This window comes from Lissotriton helveticus, chromosome 5_1 (genome assembly GCF_964261635.1).
Source record: "Lissotriton helveticus chromosome 5_1, aLisHel1.1, whole genome shotgun sequence".
Classification (NCBI taxonomy): domain Eukaryota; kingdom Metazoa; phylum Chordata; class Amphibia; order Caudata; family Salamandridae; genus Lissotriton; species Lissotriton helveticus.
This window is the reverse complement of record NC_136065.1, coordinates 1589901427-1589923566: the sequence shown is the minus strand read 5'-3', so window position 1 is coordinate 1589923566 and position 22140 is coordinate 1589901427. Positions and strand designations below refer to the sequence as shown.

The 22140-nt window shown below is 47.6% G+C and overlaps 1 protein-coding gene across 3 annotated transcripts in view; it reads right to left on the bottom strand.

The window, feature by feature from the left end:
* The window catches only part of AMPD2 (adenosine monophosphate deaminase 2), a 505052-nt gene extending 491158 nt beyond the window's left edge, over positions 1-13894 (bottom strand). Inside the window, exon 1 of one of the 3 annotated variants that reach the window (XM_078644773.1) lies at positions 13550-13894. In XM_078644773.1, coding sequence (XP_078500899.1) covers positions 13550-13559 — 10 coding nt within the window. In that variant the 5' untranslated portion in view covers positions 13560-13894. Of the gene's footprint in view, positions 1-9800; positions 9820-13549 lie in introns of those variants that run through there. The other 2 variants (XM_078644774.1, XM_078644777.1) reach the window with 2 other exon arrangements.
* Positions 13895-22140: the final 8246 nt, after the last annotated feature.

Below are 22140 nucleotides of genomic sequence, written 5' to 3'. Positions count from 1 at the left end.
AAGTTTCTCATTTTTCCCGGGTATCTTTGGATGCTTTACTTCACAGTACAGGCTTTTTTCACGTTTCCTTTACCAGTTTCCCTTTCATCTACTTTTTTCTGAGTAGGCCTTTTCTCTCGAAGGAGCTTGCCTTTTAACAAATGTGACCCATTGGCATTTTTTATACAGAACTGTTTGTGACGCTCAATGGAATCCTCAGTCCTCATGATGACCGTGTAACTCTGCAGTGGTCGAAACGCAGTTGACGCTTATGTGGCCATAAAACTAACAAACGACATATTAATTTTGTACAATCTGTTCCTTTATTGTAACATGTATTTTTTCGTTTGCCACCTGTCTGGTTTATGATATGTATTGTTTGTATACCAGCATACTGTATTGATCGCTATTGTCTTACATATTTTATAATATGTAATAAATTTGTGATAATCTTTCAGAAATTGTCTTTTGCATATGGGCATTCTCTTTCTTTACTCTTTCTATATTGTTGCCTATCTGTCCTGTCTGTGACCTGGATTTGTGTGTAAATATTGTATTTTTAAGCAAATTGCTTCTTGAACCATTGTTAGGATTATACACTGACTGCCCCTGTTTCAGGTGTGTTGGGCTGCCCCTGTGGTTGGTAATGATGTAGAAGTATAGTAAGCACCCAAATGTACAAAACTTGCATCCACCACTAGTTCTGTGTACACATTAGGATTAAACATCTGAGGAAAGTAGCTGATGATATGCCTTCTTTGAAAACATTTCCACAATTGTGGTCCTATTTAAATAATTTCCCTTCTCGTAGTTAATTCTCGACGTGGGGTACTTGTAGTCATTTCATAAGGCTTTATTCGGAGCAAACGACAAGTCCATAAAAGCACAGCATAAAAAGACAACGGTATAAAACAACAGTCAAAGACAGGAGATACAGCAATTTAAAAAAGTTAAAAAAGCATACTTTTCCTTGCATTTATTGATTTAAGGAGAAAGGTAGCCGTATAAAAACAAACGTCAGGGTGATGTAAGTTAAAAAGCAGGCTCATGCAGTCTCGTATTGTCCTGACTCCAAACTTAGCAAACAGGGGTTTCAAATAAGCAATCCGCAGGTATTTGTACAACTGACAGAGCAAAAGAAAGTGCACAGTGCTTTGAGGGGTGGTATTGTCACACGGACAAGGGCCAGCGGGATGCGAATGCTGAGAGGGGAAAGCAACAAGGTTGTGGACTACTCCGGTTCTCAGTCTAGTCAACACAAACCGATGTGCCTTCCAGGTCACTTGTGACAGATACGGTTGGATACTTGTAGTCATATAGTTATTGATATACTTTGAACAGTAGCTGTCCAGTCCCAAAAAGGAATGTAGTTCGGGCACATTCTTTGGGCTGTTAGTTGAATTTGGAGAAGACACCTTTACCAGATCAGGTCACATTCAATTATCTCCTAAAATATTTCAGGAGCTTAGCAAATACCAAAATTCAGTCTTATATATCTCGACAATTCAATGTGTCTAGAAAATGTTGTTATGTATCTGAATTGTTAATGTTAATGTTAATGTTAATGCGTGTTTTATATAGCGCTCAGTTACTCCGAGGAGTGTCCCGGCACTTCTAACTTAGTGCGGGAAACAGGGCGAGCAAGACATGAATTGTTCATTGATATTAAGTTCATGATACCCTTTACAAAGATCTAATATAGTAGCACAATTACAATTACTGGCCATACCATTTAAATGTGGCCCAGTTTGTTTTTTTCTTTCAATCACTGTAATGGGAATTTGCATTTTGGGACAACCACTTTAGGCAATACCCAGAGTGTTGGACTGTGGCTGATTCAATGATATCCTGTTGTAATACTGATTTTATATCTTCCTTCATTTTCTTCTGCAAATGGATAGGAACTCTACTATGCATCAGTTCAACATTGTATAATTGCTACCTTAACATGTAAGGTTACTGCCTTTCCTTTCAATTTTCCTAGACCCACAAACAATATTTGATATCTTTGGTATATGGAATGCTCTGTTATAATATTAAAAGTCATTACTAGCAATCATTTGTGTAGTAACATTTCTTAACTATCATGTACTTGGAATTTCATCTTCTAGAACATCTGTTTCCTCTTTACTGGATATACTTGAAGGAAGTGACCCGATCAGGGTCACTTGGGTCACTCGCGACCACCTCTTGGTCTTCTTCACAAATGAAGAGTCGGTCAGACAGTAGAGAATACAAACCAAAGATATTTATTGAAAGTATACTTGAATGGAGTCCGGTCTGACCAGCCTCCTTAGATTGCTGCAGAGGAACTGACTTCTACCACCAGGACAACATATAATGTACATTTTCAGAATCACTAAAGACACGCCCAGAAATTTCCAGTCGGTAACTAGTGAACAATGGAGATACAGAAGGATGAGTTGCAATCCCAGGACCGAGTACATGTTATCTCAAAGCCAAGGTTACTCTGCCTGCACCCGCCGCTCTAAGCGTAGGAGCAGGCCTATCTAGCGAGAAAGGTATGTGATGACAAAAACAGTCTATTCATTAGCACAGCAAAGCTCAACCATGGAGAAATACATGAAGAGAATATCACAGCTGCTTTCTGTTGAGTGAGACAAAAATTAGTTTCGGTCATGGCTCAAAATGGCAGCTCAACTTAAAATGGTGCAGCGAATGCTAACTTTACATAGAGCAATACACTAGCAGAATGAGATGCAAAATATTTACATTTCAACATACTTCTGTGTGTTAAATTGTCATTGCTGTACAAACACCTGAATGTGGAAATTGCAACCCACAACGATGACATAGCCTGTTTTCTTCTGCTGAATTTCAAGTTTCTCATCTTTATTTCCTCTTTTGAACATCTGTCACAAATGTTCATTTGTTTTCATTCTTCCTTGTTCCATATTTGTGGCAGGCATTTTTGCCTGAACTTCTGTTTGAGCTATTCTCAAAACTATTTGTAAATCATATTTTTTCTGAGAATTGTTTTCTAAACTCTAGTGAGTTACATCCTTGTATGGTTCTCAATCTTATTTGTTTTTAATTTTTTAATATTTCAAATTCAAAAAACATTAGAAATGTCCTTACTCTTGCGACATATTCATCATTTGATGCACCTAGAAGTATTTTTTCTTTCAAGGCATATGTTTGGAAATTAAGCAGGATTTTCCACAGCTTCACTCTATTTGGTTTCTTCCTAAAGGGGTCTCTGTGTATCCGTTAAATGTCTCATTCTATAGCTGCCTCACTCTCGTCAATCTGGAGGGTTTCTTTTATTAGCAAGACCACAAATGATTTTAAGTTGTCCCCTTCCCTCCCCTCAGGGACATTCAGTATTCTTTACTTATTTTTCCTAGAGTTATTTTCATGCTGTTCCACCTTATCCTGCAGTTCTTGTTCACCCCTTTGTAGTACTAGGATCTTCTTTTGGCTATCACTTATTACTTTCCTTAGCTCCCCAACATTAGTCTCCAGGGTCTGAGTTCTCGCTGTTAGAGTCTATTTTTTTCTCTAAAACCTCACAAAAGTTACGTATCCCACTCTGATTTGCCACAGATACCGCAAAACCTTTTCTGATATTCCCGGAAAGTGATGCAAACATATCTTCTAGCGAGCCCCCTACAACTCCAGCATCTTCTTTCTGATCTCCGAGATTTCTTTAAGCGTTCGTCCAGAGAAGGTTTTCCCTGTTTGTATTTAGTGTGCTTTCATCCACCCGGGCTTCCCCTTTCTTGTATGCCACTTCTTCTGATACTTCTTCTGTTTGTGGCACCAATAGGCAGACTTTACCCCCCCTCAGCTGGCATACCAGGACCTCCTGATTGCCTCTCCATATCTTTTTGCTGATGTTTGAGAATTACCACTGGTGGAAGACTTTAAAGAAAGTCCTGTAAGAAGGGGTAACTTTTATATTTCGATTCAAATTCTCTATTCTGCTTTTCTATCCTCCCCCCCGGCTTTAGGGTTTCCTGGCTCGTTTCCCCCTTCAGTCTAAACCACTCTATACTGGATTTAAGGTTAAAATCACAATTGCTAAGGGTGGGGGGGCACAGCTTGCTCTGTGTTAAATTCAATATTGAGACCCTTTACCGGGTTACCAGCTTACTCACGCTGCCTCCCCACTCCAAATGCACTGAATCTTGGACTCGCCCCCCCCCCCCCTACCACTTGGGCGTATGGCAGTCTTCTTCTCAGTTGTCTTCCTCCTGCTGACCTTAGCAAGGAAACACTCCCTTCTTACCTCTTGGGGCTGGAACGAGCTCTTTTCCTTCTGACACCACCTCACGCTACCGTCCTGTAGCTCTTCTGCAGCTCCAGGACTGCGCAGAACCAACAGGATCCCCCGTTGTCTTCCAGCGGTGACTCCACGCCCTCCAAAAAAGCCACGAGGACTGCTGAGATACCCAAGAACGACTAGATAAGGCACATCTAATTTAGGGGGGAGGATAAAAACTACCCTGGTAGTGGCGTGCTCAGCGGAGCTTAGCGACCGGCGTGGAAGGCGGCCGCCATGTTCTCCCCTTTTATTATTTGCTTTCTTCTCAGTATATCATCTGCAATTTGCTTTTAAAAAATGTCACATCTTCTCCTTCTTTTATCCCATCGTTGTCCAATATTTTGTTGGTAAGTATGTGAAATGCATTTAAAACAGATTGAATGTTGCTGTTAGTGATTTTTTTTTAAACAAAATCTTGAACGTACACTCTGCTCCCAAAACCAATTAAGGACTCTCATTGTGTCTTACTTTAATACTTATGTGGAAGCCATTTTTTTTCAGGGTCCATTTTGTTACACTTATTATATGACTTTGCAGAACGTCTGAAGGCCTGATGTCCTGTGCTGAGCTTGCAGTGACCCACGGCCTTAATAAATTAAGGAAGTCATGAGACGATGAGCGTACTAATCAGTTGGCTAAATTGCTTCAGTTGCAGAACATTTCATAAATCATTATCTAAATATAGCTAGGTGTTTTTTGTTGATTAACGATTGAATAAATGTTTGAAAAGTAATTACGTTGGGTGTGCCCTGATTGGCTATGTGCCTTTGTGCAACATGTACTGTTACCTATAAAACCTCAGATGGGTGTGCCCTGATTGGTACCTGAGATTTTATAGGTTATAGTTGCACAAAGGTGCAAATGTAACCTATATATTCTCATGTATTTCAAGCTAGACTCTAGTGAGGCTACGTTCCATGCTGCTGTGTTCCATAAAGGTACTACTTTGGACTCTCACTGCATATTTGTTTTATTGATTATTAGGCTTCCTCACTTGGCTCTGCTCACAGCTAAGAAAAAAGAGCACACCAATACTCTTTTCCTGCACACAGAGAAAAATAATTAGAGCGAACATTGCTCCTGGGTGGACCTTATAGAGCAATAACCCTGGCTGCCTGAAACCACTGCGCAGTGTGGGCTGCACCTCTGTCGCGCCTAGATAACCAAACACTGAAATCTTCTAGCACCACTAGTTTTTGATTACAAATGCTCAATGCTACGTGTAGGTGAAGGGCATTTTGCCATAGCCTCCTTGATTTGTGACTTGCTTATTTATTTGTCTGCAGCTGTTTAGATGTTGTCATCATGGTCTACTCATTTGATTTTCACTTAGAGCACAGTCTGCCTGTAACCAATGCATGGCTATGAATAGTCTCCCTGTCACACCGGGGCAGTCTCGAAAGTGCCTTACCTTTGCTGTCTTTGACTGTGCTTAGATGTGGGTTACTCATTGTTACTCCTTATTGATCAAAATATTATATTTATTATACAAGAACTACCCATGCTGTGGCTATCTTGGTGTGCGCCACTCTGCATTTCCACTTCTCATTGCACCTGAATGGATTCTTTAGAACATTTACCAGGGCTGGCTGTATCCAGTGCATCCGTGTGGGATGCTTCATTGTCACTCCTATGTGTACTCCACAGAGCAGTTATCCTGCCTGCCTATACCTGTGGGCAGTTCTGTTGTCACTCCTTTAGGGAGTCCTTAGAGAGCTTTCATTTAGGCATATTTCTCCTTTGCATGCATGTGGGCTTCTCGCCACTCCAGGATGAACTATAAAGTCATTTTCAATGGCATGCCTAGAGGTTGTTCACCTATCACTCCGAGGGACTAAATAGAGCATCTTTCATGATTACCTTATCTTGTGCAAGCCATGGGCCTCTCTGTCACTCCTGAAATCTATATAGAGGCCTTCTCACCCAGGCACAAAAGCATATGAATGTAAAGAGCATACATTGTCTCTCCCACCCATTCCCCTCCATTACATCAGTAGGCAGGTTGACTTAAGTCAGGATAAGATCACCATACTTGTCAATCATGCACTAACAAAAGCGCTTCCAACAAAGGCTGCACTGCAATTCAACACTTTTCCAACAAAGCACTCTCTCACGATCTAGCGTGCTACCAGTCCGCTGGTGCACTTCAGCACTGCATCATGGGTATGAAGTGCTCCTTATTTTTAATGAAGCTACAGTAGAATCACAAAAAGGACAGCATCTAACATAAACAATTCCCAATGTATATATTATAAAAATGAATAACCGCATTTTGAAATCTTATAATAACTGCACATTGTTGCAAACTGAATATAACATTGCTGCAGAACAGAAAAGCAAGCATCATTACAGGAGTGGGTCGAGTAGTCAAGGAGAAGGACAAAGACGGATCTAGTCCAGCTGAGAAGCTGTTATGTTGAAATTCTGAATGCTGAACATGCTCCCTTGCATGATGAGTTACTTTACTCCACCAGGGGATCCCTGAACTCTGTACTTAAAGACCGACAAATTATGTGGCAAATATCTCCTTGGTGACTGTAAAGGTCTGCAGACATTGGAGCCTCCTGAACATTCTCTGCTTTTTGGGCTATGGACAGTTTGACATCAATGGCTGCATTAGGCCTTTAAGTAGAGACTTTCATGGCCCCTTTGGCATCTTCAAATTGGTTGATCCCTGTTTCCCAAAGAATATCTAGTAAGGTTCCCCTGGGCCTTATGAAAACTTCCAGCATAAGACTTTTCTTAACTGTGATGGGTGGTTACCAAGGTAATGGCCCTTGACGTTTTCTATGCAGGCTGAACAATAATCAACCAAGACAATAGACAACCCAAATATTTTGACTGCAACCATCCAGTGCTGACATATGGGCATCTGAAGTTGGTCCTGCATTCACAAACTTCTAATGCACAGGCTACTTTGGTTATTATGCCACAAAAGTCTATCCAACAGCTCCAATCAAAAACAGTGTGCCAAGGGGACTATGAGTGCAGTCTACAGCCATAGAAGCACATGAAAAAAAACCAATGCTACACAACTTTTTCCCTATCCCCCTATAATGGAACTATGCTGACTTTCTGGCCTGAAAGTCGTCATCAGTAGGCACACCTGCAACAACACCCTGAAATTCTTCCAGCTCACTGGGCTAGGCTAGCATTTCAAGTTACATCTCAAGTTATAGCATATCTCTCCATTGCCTGTCCAGAAATAGTCATAGACTTTTTGAGTCTCAAGCAGGAGGTGTCAGAAAAGATACCACATGGATAACTGGTTTGTGGCGGCCACTCGTCCATAGCGACGTCGCAATTTGATTCTTTGGTGTTGGCTCTTCCTATCATTTTGAAGCAGAATTCATCAAGGGTTAGATTGTTCAGACACTAATACGGACCGTGAGCTGGATTTAGACCATTGGGAGATGATGTTGTTTTACCCTACTGATGATGTGTTGTTGCATGAGCAATCCTGCTCAGTACAAGCGGAACAACAGGTTCAGACATTTAGTGTTTGTGCTTGGTTGAGGAGATAATGTGGCGAAGCTACTATCTGGGGGATTATGACTGAATGCCTCAAATCAGAATCCCCCTAAACCATAATGATACTGCAGAGCCTTGGAATCTCAGTTGGCCTGGGATAGACAACCTCTGGGTCAGTGCCTAGAGCTGCTCACCCTGGAAGCAGAGTGCGGACGGAAGGGAACCGCCTCCATCACCCTTAGTGCACTACATTTTCATGGGGCACCTTGTGCTAAACCATTCGTAGATTACCTGATTCTGGGTCAGCATATGAAAAGTAGCAGTGTAGCTACCTTGCTGTAATCTTTTGAAAGTCATCCTCTAAGCCAAGCTTTTGCCTCTATCTGTGGGCACCAGGGTCCCTCTACCGCCAGGCCATGGGAGGCTGCCTCAACCATGTGCAGTACAGCACAGAGGCCTCCCCTTCATAATCTGCACTGCTGGTCGCAGGGATGGGGGCACAATTTGTGGCAGGTCAGCAGGATGACCAGATGGCCAAAGCGATCACCAGCAGAGCCACCTGAAGGCAAGGAGCCAGTGGATGGTTGTTGGAAAGAGCCTCCGGAGCACCGGCTACATTGTTTGCTGCCGCCTGGGCACTCTGGTCATCAGATTGGGACGAGCCTTCTGGTCATCAGGATAGCCCAGCAGACGACCAATAAGTGGCTGTGCACCAGATGACCGGTCAGTAGCTGGCCGACCAGATGACTGGTGGGCTGGCTGGCACCGTCAACTCTGATTTGTATCTCCCACGGGTTTTCTAAGCCCCCACATTGTTGGGGTTTAATATTGGAGGGAAAAGCTGCTTCTCAGGCAGGCTCAAGGGGAGAGAGGTGTTGGCTGGAGGCTTAACCCTCCTTAGTTCCCCAGACTCAAGTCCCAGGAAGGCAACAACCAGGGGGCAGCCTTAGCCAATTGACTGGGTTACAGTCCATACTACGGGCATAGTAACTGCAAACTCAGGAGGACTCTTGTGCCCCTCAGGGGTGTGGAGCATGGTAGAAACCACCCCTATCAAGGCCCAGCTGCCAGGCAGCCCAAGGGATAGGTTGGCGTTGGACCTGGGAGGAGTCATGGGCTCCTGTGGGTTGAACTGCTCCAATAATCCCCCTGGTAGAAGTAGGTGAAGCCATGGCTTTCACCCGAGAAGCCCAGTCCCCACAGGCCACTGCTTCAGGCATCGGGCAGGGACACCTTCCCTACCTGGGCTAGGGTGCCGTCAGACTGGGAAGGAGCCTGGGTCTCCTGCAGGCTGAACAGCTTCCATAATTCCACGTGAGTGTTGGACAAAAACGTGGCTTTTACCTGGGCTTGCCAGTCCCATAAAGCCAGGGCCCCAGCCTTTCCTACCCATGTCAGGGTGGTGTCGGACCGGGGAGGAGTCTGGGTCTCCTGCCACCTGAACAGCTTCTGTAACCCCGGAGCCGGGCAAAGCCATAGCTTTCACTTGAGAGGCCCGGTCCCCACTGGCCAGGGCTCCAGGCACTAGACATGGCTACCTTCAATACCTGGGAACTGATGGTGTCAGGCTGAGGTGGACTCTGGTGCTCCTGCGGGCTGAACAGCTCCTACAATCCTCCATAGAAAGCTCGATCCACACAGGTGGGTGGTGCCAGCCAGCAGGCAGAACCTCTTACCCTGCCAAGGGTTTTGTCAGATTTCAAGATGTCCACCATTAGACTGTCAGCTTTGTATTAGCACAAACATCAAAAGTGGCATTTCATTCTCAAGGTCGATCAAGCCAATAAAGAAGTATGGCTGCCAACTCAGTAAACATCATCACCAGCCCAGCCTTTCTAATCTGAATTACACCCATGCCTAGCTATAATGTTCTCTCTAGAAACTGTCACGTATGTTATACCCGGGTTAATCTCTTCTAGCTGGGTCTCAAACTCTGGATGTCCTCCCACCCAACACACTCTAAGCATCTCCTGAGAACGTAGGGTTCTTCCAGGGGTAATATACAGGTATTTCCGTCCTCCATTTATGTTTTCGAAATTCAAAATCATATTTCGTAACCCACCTTTGTACTTAGTCCCTCGCAGGTAGGCCCCCCAGCCAGCGGTGAGCTCCCCGGAAGTATCCCTCAGACAGCAGCGCCTTGAACCTTCCGCCAGGACCCTCCGTCCCCCCACGTAGCCGGGGTGCGCGGCCGCCCTCGCGCTCTTCCCGTCTGATGAACACCGCCAAGGACCGCAACTGCTGCAGCTTTCATGCGTGCCCACCGGGGCCGCTGCCTTTATTGGGAAAGTAATATCCCCATAGGACAGGTGCCATTCTGGGTGCGCGCAGGAGGGAGGGGCGGTGGAGAAACACACGTTAAGACTGGCAACTATTCTGTTCTTTGCCAAGAGCAGTGCCAGGCTGGGCCCCGCTTGGCACAGAAGCTGAGAGGGAGGCTAGGACCGGGGCTTTGTTGGCACTGCCAGGCCAGGCGTTTGACAAACGAGAGCCCCCGTTCACCCCCGCTCTTCACGACCAGTTTCCGATCGCACACCACTCCCTACAGTGCCAGTGGTCCTGCCCCACCTCCTCCCCAAATAGCAGTAGGGTGTCCTAAAAAGACCGCGGAGCAATGCGACAAGAATGTCCCCGGGTCTTAAAGGATTTCTGGAGTTTTGCTTGCAAATATGGGCTCAGCCTCTGAGCACGTGAGCGATGTTTAAAGTTTGCACGTCAGGGGCAAAGCAGGAGTGCGCCAGGACCAGTGAGCTGCTGGCCTGGCACAGCGGACAGAACCGGGACTGCGTCAAGGACAGTCAATTGTGAAGGGCCAATCTGGGATGGCCTGGCACATCTACAACTAGACAGCACGGTATCTGTACCATCCGAACCAAGCCCCCGCCCTGGACTGATGCCTCCCCAGGGGCAACACGCTCTCTGGGCATCTGACCATCCCCCGGGCCTGAGTGATGCCATTTCGAAGACAACAAGCCATCGCGGCATGTGAACGCGGCCTCCCGCCTGCGTTGAGGCCTTCACGGGCAACGGGGTTTCTCGCATCTGGAAATAATTCTCATGCACGTTATCTCAACGGGCGTGGGAAGAAATTGTGTTTTATACACTTTGCTTTACTTTAGTATTTTATCTCCATTCCAGCTGCAGACTACCACGGAGTTGGGCTGGCGGGGCAGGAGGAGGAGATTGAAGGGGGAGGGGGATGGAAGAGGTGTCCGGCTGATACATAGTAACCACGGGCGCCTAATGCAGCCTATGCCTGGTTAATATGAATGCACGAGACCAAGTAAGCTTAGTGCCACATGTCAGGGGCCACAAGTTGTCAGACGGTCATCGCCGAGATTTGCCTGCTGCTTTGGATCCCGTGCAACTCAAGAGAAAGCTGTGACTCACAGCTTTAGGTGGGCCGGGTCTCTCCTTATCTAGGAATTAAGAACGGACATCGAAATGAGTGCATATCATGCCCTATATTCATGTACTTAACTTGAATGGCAAAAACATTGACCGATTTCTAAACAATGTAAAAACGATCAGGTAATCGTTCAGTGAATTAGTTCCTGTATATATTTCACGTGGTTCACTTAATCGTGCATTCCCTAAGAATGTTTGCTATTTCTAGGATGTTGTGTTTCTGTTTTTTTGTAACATATTCCCTTTGTATGGTGTATACTTTGAACGGAGTCACGTTCAGGGCATGTGTTACTAAAAAGGTATTTCCCTGTTTGCGCCTTGGTGCATCTATAAGCAGGTGCACCGAGTGCAAACAGGAATAGTGCGCTCTATTATGAAGAATGCACTGCCCTTAGGGCAGCCGTGAACTCGCACTGTACTGGGGCAGAGCATTCAAGTGAAATACGGAGCAGCTATTTAAAAGCTGTTCCGTGTTTCAAGGGGCAGGCCACATGCCACCGGCATTTTCAAGAGGGATTTGTGATCCCCTTGCAGGTGGGTGAAATGAGTGACTGCACCTGCCTGCAGTGTGATGTCTAACCCTGGGTGGAGATGACGGAGTTGCACTACACGAAGGTCCACGGAGTTGGGGACAAACTCTGCCACCCGCCTACACCCCCGTATTAAAAATGAATTAAAACTACAATAAGAAATAAATTAAAACAACTTACCTTCACTGCGACGCCCCCAGGCTTCCGTCCTCCTCTTGCTCCTGTCTCAGGGTGATCTGCGCATGCGCATTTCTCGCAAGAATGCGCATGAGCTGCCGCGCACGCGTGTGCAGATTAACCTTGGATGCAAGGAACAGGAGGACGGAAGCCCGGGGAAGCCTCAGTGAAGGTAAGTCGTTTTTATTTGCTTCTTATTGTAGTATTAATACATTTTTAATATGAGGGGTGGAGACGGGCCAACTCCGCTCTGCCGCGGTGAGTGTAAAGTTTTGCCTACTCTGCATTCTCTGCGGAATGCAGAGTAGACAAAACTCTGCACATTCCGCGGGCGGAGCGGAGCTCTCCGCCCACGGTAAGCGATGTCTGAGGTGGTCCATGGGACACCCTTTCTCCACTCCAGAAGGCTGCCTTTAGGAGGTGCACTAAAAGTGCACACCTCCATACAAATGGTGGAACCCCTCTCACTATAACCAGGGCCGGACTGGCTACCGGGCAGTTGTGTGTGCTGCCGAGCTGGGGGCTGATTTCGTTGATAGGGACCTGCGGAAATTCGTTTTGCTTTTTTTATTTCAATTTACACGCAGGTCCCCATCAATGAAATTAGCCCCCACCACAGAGAAATTAGCCCCTAGCTCGGCAGCACACAAAACTGCCCGGTAGCCAGTGACTATAACACTAGCGCTACATGCGCGCCAGCGCTATCAGTAGTACAGAAGGGGACGCACAAGCATCTGTGGCCCCCTTCTGTAATACAATTGTGCCCAGTGTGTGCACCAAGCAGACAAACCCACCTATTGTGCCCCCATGACACAATGTATAATACAACCCCAGGTGTTTATAATGTGCCTTGATTGACAAGTCTGGAGTTGAGGCTGAAGGCAGCGCCTGTCAGTGGGTCAGAGAGGTGTTAAGAATACATGGCCATCTAATTCTTGGCCTCTCTGCAGTCCACATAGAGAAATGTGATTCTCTGTAGGCTTCTGTGTGTAAAATTGGTATACAGTTGTCATAATATTGTCATGGCAAAAGTAAAAGAAAAGCCAAGGCTTACAGTGGTGTGTTTGGGGGTGGTGAAGTGAAGGAGATGGGAGGAGGTATATTCAGGAGAGAGTAAAAAGAGGGTGCTGGAGAGGAAAGAGATGAGGTGTAAGACATAGATGTACCCTATGTGGCTGGAGAAAGGGTGCACATGTCTAACGTAGAGTAAACATTACGGGAGTGACTGAGACACACTGAAGACCACTTCCCCTTCCACAGGCCACAGTAATATTTAATTCACAGTTTCAGAATTAAAACATTTTCAATTTTTTACTGCACATTTTTTGTTACTTATTCATATCAAACAGCTTACAACCACTGATAAATCCAATAGTCTTGGCTAGTTTTAGATCCATTGTATTATATATGCAATAACAACGTTCAGCGAGGCACCAAACTAATGGCCCAGTAGCACGCTGTGGAAATCACAGAAATTTAGTTTACATGTTTAAGCCACACCCTTAATTACAAAGGCCATTGGAGACCCCTTTCTTTTTTCATCACAGTTAAAGCGCTGATGTGACTGTCTCTCCCTGGACCCAAAGGCCTTCCAGAGATGCCATTTTGATAGAAACAGTAGTATTTTCCTGTAGGTTACTGACTGGCAGATGCTGGCAGTGGTTTCATGACATGCAGCTGACAGTTCTACACTTACTTGACGCCATGCTCCCCTGCGGCGTGGAGCTGCGGCACTGCGTGGGCGGAAGCCTCGAAGTTCCACCGGATGCTGAAGATCTGCAGATGGCACGTGGGGGTGACGTTTTTCCGGGTGGCTTTGACGACGGCTTTGTGGTGGTGAAGTCTTCCGGGTGATTCTTGGTAGAATTGTTTTTTGGCCCGCTCGTGGTGGAGACTTTCTGCGTGGCTCGTGATGCTGAGACCTGTACAACGTGTAGTGTAAATGGAGACGGGAAAGCTCTACGCAGAAGCTAATGTCACCTGTCCAAGATCCACCGTTCTCAAACACTGCACCGAAGCCAAAGACCTTTGTACTTGAGGGAAGAAAACAGACGTCGTCAGAGCTCAGACTCACCTGCAGATACCGGAAGAGATTACCCAGGCACAACCTGAGCATTGGGCGGCCTGGGCGAGGCCTGGTCCTCAAAACAGCCTCATCCCACTGGTGAGATCCCAACACAACACATACCACAGCCTGGAAAGGAGTAGGAACTGAAGGGAGAGCAGGGGTGAGGGACCTGATAAAGCAATAGGGGATTTGGGAGAAACCTGAGGTTGTATGAAGAGATTTGCAGCTGAGGAAAGGCCAGCTCGAGCAGTGGATACTGTTAGAGCAGCAGTGCAGGGCAGACATGACACATGACCTGCATGCTGGGTTATGTTATGTTATGTTAATTGCACTTATAGAGCGCACGGTTACCCTGGGGTGTCCTGGCGCTAAGCACTGGCTACTGGGAAAAGACTAGAGTGTTGCTGTGTCTGGTAGTCTTACCACTCGCCCTACTCAACACATGGAGGGACCCATTGGGACTACTGGCCAATGTTTTTCTCAGGTTTTGAATTTTAATACCCCCAATGTCGAGACTTATGTCTCTCGCCTCTCTCTAGCCTCGCTGTAAAAACAACTAGAAAGAAGGCACGTCTGAAGCGCACGAGCAGTGAGTTCGGAGATGCCGTGCTACCACAGCTAACTGTAAGCCGCAAAAAACATTCCTTTTTACGAGGTTTTGTATTACTACTACTTACTACTATAACATTCCTCGAGCTATGGTTCCATACTCACCAGGCAGGCTGTCTTATCCATTAACTATTTATATTGTATATGTTGTGGCTTGCCTCTGTCAATTATGAATTTCAACCTTTGTGAAGCCTAGAAATGAGTACAGTATGCTGTAGTATGCAACTTTACAAAAGTACTACGGAGCAGTGCTTTCTATGCACCTTTCCATGTGGTGATTCTGTTAGGGTTTGTAAAACACTCCCTTAGAGGTCTCTGCAGGACCCTAAAACACAGCTACCTGTAATTTCTTTTCCGTGTATGCAGACTCATAAACATAATAGCAGAAGTGTAGTTAAGGTTTATCAACACTTTGTATGAAGAATGAACTTATTCGACATAAACTTTAAACCCCCCTCCTACATGCAAACTTTGGTGGATAATGAATGTTTTCATTTCATGGTTTAAAAGATGATTATTTTGAAGTCGCAGTTTTATCAATATATAACATCGTCTTTTTCCACATCCCTGCCTGGAGGCCCTCCAGCACTCCTCTACAGAGAGATCTCGGCACAGACACGATTGCCGGATTCTTCTGTCATGGCAATGCTGCTCATCTAAGCTCAATTTCCCGCTGTGGCGGCCCCTCCAGGTGGGTTGTTTTATGATCGGGTAATGAATGTCCACATATCCGCGTTTAGGAGGCCCTCCTCTTCTCTCCTTTTACATGCCATCTCGGCAATGCTATTTCTGCAGCTGAATCAATGACGGTCCGAGAGACATTTGAAGTAACATGCAGGGGGCTTTGGTACATATGGAAGGCAACGTCCACCTCAGGGAGGAATCCTAAGCCCACCCTCTCCATTGGCAAGTTATATATGAATTTCTTGCTCCTCTTTGATGTCTTTCTTTGGCATATACTAAATGCAGTAACTATGCATATGCATGCATAGGATGATGCTTTGATTTTTTATTACTTTTTTTTGACTGTTGGAGCATATCTGTGAGCAAATCTCCATGTCTTTGATACAAGGCTATTTTGGACATTTCTCACATGCTGCAAATGTATGCTTGAAATATAGACCTGATTACCATTATCCAAAATTACATTTGACAAGCTTTTGCCTTCTCTGTTTTATGCCAACCTTATCTTACCTGTTTTGGTGCTTCTATGTCATGATCCTCAGTGGTTTCTTATCACTGTCCTGCATTACGATTTGCTCCTCACACCTTAGCTCCTTGAGCGTTCACAGGAGAACGCAGTCCCCCAGCCCTTGCTACTTGCCTTACCCTAACAGAATAAACAGTGTGAACATGGCAGATAGTAGAGAACACAAAGGCGGTAAAAAACATAAAAATAAAGAATCCAAAAGAAATTTTTAAGAGAGCAAAGCAAGTTCCAACACGTCCTGATTCTCCTGCCAAATATAAATCAAACAGTGCATTGAAGACTAATCTAAGGAAGCTGAATTCAGTTCAGGACATTGCCCAACGCACAAAAACGACACAAATGTGCTATAAATTAAAGAAGCGGTGATTAGGAAGGAGCTGAAGAATCTTTAAGTGAGGATTACCAACATCGACAACAGGATCAATTTCTTGGGAGATCACAACAACCTGCAATTGAAGAGGCTACACAAAACGGACAACATTCTGGCCTCTCTAAGAAGAGATATCACTGACTTAGAAGATAGAAATAGGAGGAGCAATCTTCATTACTACTTGGATCCCTAATGTCTTGGGTATCTCCTTCTTCAGAGACTGTGAGATTGAAAGAGGTCCTACAGTTTAATCTTTTAACCCCTTCCACGCGGGGCTAATTCCCCCACTGTGCGGGTAGGGGCCACGCGCGACGCCACGTTGCTCATGACGAGCCCAGCTCATCATGCTGCACAGCGGAGCTGTCCTCATGACGAGCTGGGCTTGTCACGACTCCGCCCACTCATTTAGAACGCCCACACAGGTGGGGAATTTGCCCCGCGTGTACCGTCCGCGGCAGATATGACGAGCTCAGCTCCAGCTCCTCTGTGACTCATGACGAGCTGAGCTGAGCTTGTCATAAGCATGCAAGGGGTTAAACCCAAGAACATATTAAATCTGAAGACTTTCATCTTCAAACCTCTGAGACACCAACATAAAGAGGAAATTCTGGCACATACATGAAAGATCAGATCAACCTCTTGGAGCGGATCAAAAAATTCCATCCCCCAGGATTATGAAAGAGGTACTGTCATCTGTAGAAAAGGCTTACTTGCGCTTAGAAAGAGACTCGTCGAAAAGTCAGTTCAAAACTCCTTTGTTTGTCCATCTAACTTTAAGATTATCTTTAACAGCAAAATATTGATCTATAGGGAACATGCAGAGTTGGAAGCCCTCCTCGATAATAAATCTGAAGCCTGCATGGAAGAATATCCCACCTCTTCACCACCTTCTACTTGATTCTTGCTGCCTCCATCCCTACACTTTGTAATATCTCTCCACAAGATGGTGTGGATTCATTACTCTCCACTTCCCCGATCGCCACATTTAATTATTCTCTGATGCCTGTGCTACTGTACTAGCCCCTACTAACGGGTCAATGTTAATGGCTGTGGATTCTACCTACTTAGTGCCCAGACATTATGATCCTTTGTCTGTCTTTTAGTATTATTACTTGGTTTGCCTATTGTTTCTTATATAAATGTTGTTTCTCTCAACATTGTATTCACTGAAGTCCCATTGTGCACTCAATGTAAAACTTATTTTTTGGTTCACTAACATGTATTGTACCTGTTTAATCAATTTGGCTGGCAGGCTATTGGAATCTTTCTCTTCCTGTTCCTTTTTCATGTTACCTTGGTCACTTGAGCTGAATGCTCTTATGATAAATTGAAAGGAGGCCCTTGCCGCAGTAAACGTGCTAGAGGTGTAATAATAGCCCCACAGCCCCAGAGGCCCTGCTGTGCGGGGGGGGGGCAAGCTCCAGGGGGTCCCCCTCTGGCACTGTGTACTGTGCGCTGGAGATGGGCTTAAATGTGTCTGGCATGGTGGTGGGGGGCTCCACGTAACTTGCAGGGGGCCCACTCAAGTTTCGTTACACCACTACACCAAGCCTATGCTAACCTGTTGAAGTTGAATATTTAATTCCATTTTTTTTCCATTGGCTATTAGTAGGATAACTCTCTATACTTGTTTTTCTGTGTCACAACTTTGGAATGCCTATTGCACTATGTGTTGACATTTATAACCTGATTATTGCATACTTTACTACGATTATGAGTATATCTTTAGCTTATCTTGTTGTGCTCAGCAGGCGTTGATAAGCCATTTTAATGATACTACTCATCTACTGTGATATGAGTAGGGCTCCCGGTTTTATGGTAATCCTTTTTTAGGTCTCGCCTGTCAATGCGCATGCGCATTGAGCAGAGCGAGACTATAGGGGCTTAAACAGAGCTTACCTAGACTGGCGATTTGATGCAGTGCATGTGTACTTTTAACTCAATGCGCAAGCGCAATTAGTTAAAATGCGCGTGCACAGCATCAAATCGTCAGCTTGGTGCCGCCAGCAGCTCTTCCCGCTCCACCCCCTGCTGCATCAAAGGCTTTTTGCTTTGCCTCAGCCCAGCCATTCTCCTCCCCTAATTACCCCCTGCTGCATCAAAGGCTTTTGCACGGCCGGCCGTGCTTTCAGTTTCACGGCCGGCCGGCCGTGTCTTCTTTTCTTTTTTCATAATTGAATGCGCTCACAGCTGCAAAGGTCTGCGCCCTCCGTCACTGGTAATCTCCCCATCTCTTGCCCACAACGAATGGATAACCAAAATGTATAAAACCGCCTCATGAGTGCTGCAAAACCCACGGCCCCCCTCCCCTCCGACAAACTTGAAGAAATCCAGGAATGCTGCTGATTTCATCTCAGTCGTTAAGAGCCCGCAGCGTCTCAGAACCAGTTTGCTTTTTTTTTAGTCATGCCATAAGTATGCGCTATATCCACATTCACATCCACCACCACATCCACATCCACCACCACTTCCACCACCACATCCACCACCACCACCACATCCACCGCATCCACCACCACCACCACCACTACATCCACCACACCCACCACCACTACATCCACCACACCCACCACCACTACATCCATCACCCCATCCACCACAACCACCACCGCATCCACCACCACCACCACATCCACCACCATCACCGCATCCACCACCACCGCATCCACCACCACATCCACCACCACATCCACCACCACATCCACCATTACCACCACATCCACCACCACATCCACCATCACCTCCACATCCAGCATGACATCCACCGCCACATCCACCACCACCACATCCACCACATGCACCACCACCGCATCCACCACATGCACCACCACTGCATCCACCACCACATCCACCACCACATCCACCACCACATCCACCACCACATCCACCACATCCACCACCACTTCCACCACCACCGCATCCACCACCACCACATCCACCGCATCCACCACATCCACCACATCCACCACCACATCCACCATCACCTCCACATCCACCATGACATCCACCGCCACATCCACCACCATATCCACCACATACACCACCACCACATGTACCACCACCGCATCCACCACCACATCCACCACACCCACCACCACATCCACCACCACATCCACCGCATCCACCACCACCACACCACATCCACCACATCCACCACCACATCCACCACATCCACCACCACATCCACCACCACTTCCACCACCACATCCACCACCACCACATCCACCACATGCACCACCACCGCTTCCACCACCACATCCACCACCACATCCACCACCACTTCCACCACCACCACAACCACCGCATCCACCACCAACACCACATCCACCATCACCTCCACATCCACCTCCACATCCACCACCACATCCACCACCACATCCACCGCCACATCCACCACCACCACATCCACCACCACCACATCCACCACCCCATCCACCACCACTACCCCATCCACCACCACCACCCCATCCACCACCACCACCGCATCCACCACCACCACCGCATCCACCATCACCACATCCACCGCATCCACCACCACCACATCCACCGCATCCACCACCACATCCACCACCACATCCACCACCACATCCACCACCACATCCACCATCACCTCCACATCCACCATGACATCCACCGCCACATCCACCACCCCCACATCCACCACATGCACCACCACCACATCCACCACCACATCCACCACCGCATCTACCACCACATCCACCACCACATCCACCACCACCACATCCACCACATCCACTACCACCACATCCACCACATGCACCACCACCGCATCCACCACCACATCCACCACACCCACCACCACCACATCCACCACCACATCCACCGCATCCACCACCACCACATCCACCACCACATCCACCACATTCACCACCACATCCACCACCACATCCACCACCACCACATCCACCACATCCACCACCACATCCACCACATCCACCACCACATCCACCACCACATTCAACACATCCACCACCTCTTCCACCACCACCGCATCCACCACCACCACATCCACCGCTTCCACCACCACCACATCCACTGCATCCACCACCACATCCACCACCACATCCACCATCACCTCCACATCCACTATGACATCCAACGCCACATCCACCACCACATCCACCACCACCACATCCACCACATGCACCACCACCGCATCCACCACTACATCCACCACACCCACCACCACCACATCCACCACCACATCCACCGCATCCACCACCACCACATCCACCACATCCACCACCACATCCACCACATCCACCACCACATCCACCACCACCACATCCACCACCACCACATCCACCACCACCACATCCACCACCACCACATCCACCACATGCACCACTACTGCATCCACCACTACATCCACCACACCCACCACCACCACATCCACCACCACATCTACCGCATCCACCACCACCACATCCACCACATCCACCACATCCACCACCACCACATCCACCACCACCACATCCACCACCACCACATCCACCACATGCACCACCACCCCATCCACCACCACCACCGCATCCACCACCACCACCGCATCCACCATCACCACATCCACAACATCCACCACCACCACATCCACCGCATCCACCACCACATCCACCACCACATCCACCACCACATCCACCACCACATCCACCATCACCTCCACCATCACCTCCACATCCACCATGACATCCACCGCCACATCCACCACCCCCACATCCACCACATGCACCACCACCGCATCCACCACCACATCCACCACCGCATCCACCACCACATCCACCACCACATCCACCACCACCACATCCACCACATCCACTACCACCACATCCACCACATGCACCACCACCGCATCCACCACCACATCCACCACACCCACCACCACCACATCCACCACCACATCCACCGCATCCACCACCACCACATCCACCACCACATCCACCACATTCACCACCACATCCACCACCACATCCACCACCACCACATCCACCACATCCACCACATCCACCACCACATCCACCACATCCACCACCACATCCACCACCACATTCAACACATCCACCACCTCTTCCACCACCACCGCATCCATCACCACCACATCCACTGCATCCACCACCACCACATCCACCGCATCCACCACCACATCCACCACCACATCCACCATCACCTCCACATCCACTATGACATCCAACACCACATCCACCACCACATCCACCACCACCACATCCACCACATGCACCACCACCGCATCCACCACCACATCCACCACACCCACCACCACCACATCCACCACCACATCCACCACCACCACATCCACCACCACCACATCCACCACCACTGCATCCACCACCACATCCACCACCACATCCACCACCACTTCCACCACCACCGCATCCACCACCACCACATCCACCGCATCCACCACCACCACATCCACCGCATCCACCACCACATCCACCACCACATCCACCATCACCTCCACATCCACTATGACATCCAACGTCACATCCACCACCACATCCACCACCACCACATCCACCACATGCACCACCACCACATCCACCACCACATCCACCACACCCACCACCACCACATCCACCACCACATCCACCACCACCACATCCACCACCACCACATCCACCACTGCATCCACCACCACATCCACCACCACATCCACCACCACTTCCACCACCACATCCACCACCACCACATCCACCGCATCCACCACCACCACCACATTCACCATCACCTCCACATCCACCTCCACATCCACCACCACATCCACCACCACATCCACCACATCCACCACCACCACATCCACCACATGCACCACCACCACATCCACCACCACATCCACCACACCCACCACCACCACATCCACCACCACATCCACTGCATCCACCACCACCACATCCACTACATCCACCACCACATCCACCACATCCACCACCACATCCACATCCACCACCACTTCCACCACCACATCCACCACCACCACATGCACCACCACCT